This window comes from Engraulis encrasicolus, chromosome 8 (genome assembly GCF_034702125.1).
Source record: "Engraulis encrasicolus isolate BLACKSEA-1 chromosome 8, IST_EnEncr_1.0, whole genome shotgun sequence".
Classification (NCBI taxonomy): domain Eukaryota; kingdom Metazoa; phylum Chordata; class Actinopteri; order Clupeiformes; family Engraulidae; genus Engraulis; species Engraulis encrasicolus.
This window is the reverse complement of record NC_085864.1, coordinates 6,971,871-6,976,870: the sequence shown is the minus strand read 5'-3', so window position 1 is coordinate 6,976,870 and position 5,000 is coordinate 6,971,871. Positions and strand designations below refer to the sequence as shown.

The 5,000-nt window shown below is 48.5% G+C and overlaps 1 protein-coding gene across 1 annotated transcript in view; it reads left to right on the top strand.

Moving 5' to 3' along the window:
- dchs1a (dachsous cadherin-related 1a) overlaps positions 1-5,000 on the top strand; it is a 262,128-nt gene that overhangs the window by 20,625 nt on the left and 236,503 nt on the right. Inside the window, exon 2 of the mRNA XM_063204897.1 lies at positions 3,954-5,000. This exon is cut by the window's right edge and continues 831 nt beyond it. Within this exon, the coding sequence (XP_063060967.1) occupies positions 3,975-5,000 (1,026 nt within the window). The 5' untranslated portion in view covers positions 3,954-3,974. The remainder of the gene's footprint in view (positions 1-3,953) is intronic.

Here is a 5,000-nt window from a genome sequence, read left to right as displayed (position 1 = left end):
CACACACACACACACACACACAGACTCAGTAGCAGGAAGAGGAAGAGGATGAGGAATTGGCATCTGCACAAAGTGTCTTCGGCTTCCCTGGCTCATTGTGACACACTATTACAGTAGCACATCAGGGAACAGAACCAGCACAAGGAATCACATACGCGCACACGCACGCATGCACACACACACTCACACACGCACGCACACACTCACACACGCACGCACACACTCACACACACACGCACACACTCACACACTCACACACGCACGCACAAACTCACACTCACTCATGCACACACACACACACTTTTGTGACACACTATTGGCACATCGGCGTGGAACAAGACCAGCATAAGTGTGGAAATTATGGATCTGTACGCCGTCTTCTGCGTCTGATAGCACAGAAGCTAGAAGACTGAAAAGAATGAGGAAGAGCATTTATTGGGAGGAGAAATGTGTTCTTGTGATAAAGGGGAAATGTTATTGTGGGGACAAATGTGAGGAGAGACGCTCCGCTTTACTGAATTCCACAATAAAATGTATTTGTGCTCGGCTTGGAAGACTGAGGAGAGTAAAATGTGTTAATCGCATTTAGACTTTGCAGCAGTGCATCTGTATTTCTGAAATGTAGAGGAGAAAAAGAAGAGAGATCCATCTGTAATGCATTTGCAACAGTTGAAAATGTTTGTACTGTGTGTAGGCTCACTATGTCGGCTTGGCCTGGTTGCACAGTAGCTGCAAGCGTGGAAGAATATGTGTATTATTTTGTGATTATTTATTTGTGGAAATCACTTTCATAGTATGTGCCATATGAGTCAGTTAGTACAGTGCTAGTACTAACAATATTGCAATGTTACAATGTTAGTAGACATTCCATGCACAATGTTCGTTCAGTAGACAGTCAATGTACAATTAAAAAAAGTTAAACTTTTTTATCTTTTAAAAAGTAAAACTATGTAGAAAAAATGCATCGTCTATATACTGTATGAAACTTTGTAAGTTTTACATGCTAGATCTTTCTTTGCGTGTGGGATTGGAGAATGAGACGTGAGTGTGTTTGTCACACATACAGTACAGCTAGTGTTCCAGCTATAGCAGCAACAGCAGTCAAAAGTTTTGTATTTAGGACAGTAGTAGCAGGGGAGTATAATAGAAAGGCTTTTGTTCTGATACCACCGCGGCTTTGATCAGCTCCCGTCTTTCAACGTCTGTTCCTATTAAAATGGGTCTCTGGAAGAAATGAGAGGAAAAGAAGGGATTGAGACTTGACATCAATGAGGTTTTCTTTTCCGAATCCAATCACATGGGAAGAGTAATATGCGAGCTCCTGTTATTTACAATTCTTTTATTGGCTCCAAGGTACTAATCCTACAGTTATAACGTCATTTCCATATTTTTGCTAAAATGGCCCAATTGACAGATGGTCACGCACCAGTAGCCCAATTTGCGGGGGCTGACAATTCACCACAGTGCAATGAAACAAGAGTTTACTGTCGCTGAGAGGACACTGAGAATAGAGAGGCACACAGACACCAACACACACACACACACACACACACACACACACACACACACACACACACACACACACACACACACACACACACATACACACAGGCACACACACACACACACACACACACACACACACACACACATACACACAGGCACACACACACACACACGCAGGCATGCACACACACACACACACACACTCCAAGTCACACCAAGTGACAAACACACACACACACACTGGTAAGCGATTTGCTTGAGGCGTAATTTACTGTTGACTCGCTGGCAGGCGCCTGGGCAGTTTCATGAGGCGTTTTAACGTGTACCGTGAATATATCACATGAACAAAGCTTGCGTTTTACTCTCTCTGTTAAAAAAAAGCCCACCACACACCCACCTGCCACTGGCCCCACTTCCACTTCGGTTGAACAGGGCCAGTGAGTTTTACGCCTTTCAAAACAAGTGGCTGAAGAAAGAAAAAAAAGAAAAAAAGAAACAACCTCCTTTTCTCCCCCTCTGGAGCTAGTACATCACATAGGGTTTTCCTTTTACTGTGTTTTTTCTCTCTTTTTCTTTCCCCCTTCTTCTTTCCTCCCTCGCTCCTTTGGCCTGGGGTTCTTTGCACTCTGCACGTCTGTGCCAGCGAGAAGGCATTCCTCAAGTTAACACCCCCAAAGAAATGTGTGCGGTGGGAGTACTCAATATTGTAAAAGTGGGGGTGATGTGTGTGTGTGTGTGTGTGTGTGTGTGTGTGTGTGTGTGTGTGTGTGTGTGTGTGTGTGTGTGTGTGTGTGTGTGTGTGTGTGTGTGTGTGTGTGTTGGGAGGGGGGGTGATGTGGGGTGATGGGGATCTGGAGGAAATAGTCAGTTGAGATGGAGGATAGGAGGGTGTTTTTGTGTGGGGTGGTGGTGGTTGGGGGTGATGTAGTCTGGAGGAGAGTAGGGGTAGGGTTGGTGTTTTGGGGAGTACACTTGGGGCCGGTAGTCTGTCAGGACCCTCGTCAGGAGCCTGTCTGCTCGCCGCACGTCAACATTTTGTCAAGTCCGGCGGGCAGGCAGACATGTAGGCTCGGTTTCTCTCTCTCTCTCTCTCTCTCTCTGGTCGCCCTCTCCTCTATCTTCAGTCTGCACAGGTACCATAGGGCCCTGTTACTGGCCAAGCACGAAATAGCAGAACAGCGCTGCAGACAGCACACACAGACACACACAAAGTACACAAAGTACACACACACACAAAGTACACAAAGTGCACACAAAGTAGACACTACACACACACACACACACACACACACTACACTACACTACACACACACACACACACGCACACAGTAAACACGGCACACACATATACAGTACTGATCACACACACACACACACACACACACACACACACACACACACACACACACACACACACACACACACACACACACACACACACACACACACACACACACAGTAACCATGGCACACACATATACAGTACTGATTACACACACACACACACACACACACACACACACACACACACACACACACACACACACACACACACACACACACACACACACACACACACACACACCCACACACCCCAACATACGCACCAGAGTTCTATAAAGTACACACACCGTCCCCCCCTTAATTGAATTGGAATTGGAAAAGGGGCCAAGAAAAGAATCAGGCCCTCCAGTCCCCCTCTGCAGCCTCTGCAGCCTATTGTTTTCTTTCCTCTCCCTTTGTTTCCTGGACTAAATGCGGTAGGCTTGCGGTTTTGGACTTTGCTGCTTCTGTGGGAGGGATCTGTGTTATGCCGGAGGAGCAAGGTGTTGACTTATTAGGTGAGAGTAATGGATGAAAACGACGTGTGCGAAGGATCTATTGGAGGGTTTCTTGGCCTCCGTATCCTACCCGAGACTGGGAACAAACCAGGAGGCCATGCAGACCCTCGGAACACCGCTGCGGAACATATGGAAAGATTTTCATGCATTCCTCCGTTTATTTGACAAATGCTTACCTACGCTGGAAAAGAGTTGGAAACCCAATTCACGGCGAGGGAGCTCTTCTGGTGGTATGGGGTGATCCATGCATAACAGGCTAACCGCTGATTATGGGGGCGACCCTTCACCTGAACTGGGGTTCATGATACTGGAGACGAGCTAGAGCGACAGGATACTAGAGACAGGCTATACGGTACAGGGAGCCGTGTAGGGCCTGAGCCATCGTCAACTTCTGAGCGTGATTATTCTATTGCTGTCCCTCCTCTGTTCATTTGTGTTTTGAATATTGTGAATATGCATTCTTGAATATGCATTCTTGTATATACAAAAAAAAACCCTTGTGCAAAAAATGCTGCATGCTTGACAATCATTGTTATGTTTACCACTGGTATAGTATAGTATGTGCATTCTCAAGTTTTTTTCTTCTTTTTCTGATGTCTTCCACAGGTTTAGGACAAAGCAGCCAGAATGAAGACGTCGCGTAAGGGTTCAAGAGAGACATTGAGAATGGACACCACCACCAGCACTCTGGCCACTCCTCTTTATCCAGAATCCACATGGAGCAGAAACAGGAACAGGAGCAGGAACAGGACTGTTCTTCTTCCTCTCTTCCTGCTGCTAGCGTTTCACTGCTCGGCGGCGACGGCCGCGCTGGAGCTCCAATTGGACGAGGAGCAGCCGGCCGGCACCATTGTGGGCGACATCAGCGCCGGGCTACCGGCGGGCACCACCGCATCCCTCTACTTCATCTCTGACCACGAGGGCACCGGCGTGGGCAGTGACCTGGACATCGACGAGAACACGGGCATCATCAAGACGGCCAAGGTGCTGGATCGGGAAGCCAGGGACCGGTACAATTTCATTGCCGTGACCATGACAGGAATCACCGTGGAGGTCACGATCGTGGTGAACGACATCAACGATCACGCTCCGACGTTCCCCAGGAGCAGAGCCGCATTTAAAATCCCAGAACAGACGGCCATAGGAACCAGGTTTCCCTTAGACCCTGCGGTAGATGGAGACAAGGACCAGCTGACCACGCAGGGGTATCTGATCAAGGACGGGAACGACGGACAGGCTTTCCTGCTGGAGACCAAAAGGGGCAACAACAAAGTCCTCTACCTGGACTTGGTGGTCAATACGATCTTGGACAGAGAGATGCGGTCTTCGTACACACTCGTCTTGGAGGCGTTCGACGGCGGCTCGCCAAAGAGGACTGGTCAGATGATTCTGGACGTGACCGTGCAAGACATCAACGATAACGCTCCCGTGTTCAACCAGAGCCGATACCACGCCACCATCTCGGAGAACCTGCAACCGGGCAACAACATCGTTCAGGTGTTTGCATCCGACGCCGACGAGGGCGACAACGGACTCATACTGTACGAGATCAACCGGCGCCAGAGCGACCCGGACCACTACTTTGTCATCGACCCGCGCACAGGCGTCATCACCTTGAACAAGCCCTTGGACTTCGAGATGCGCAGGGTCCAT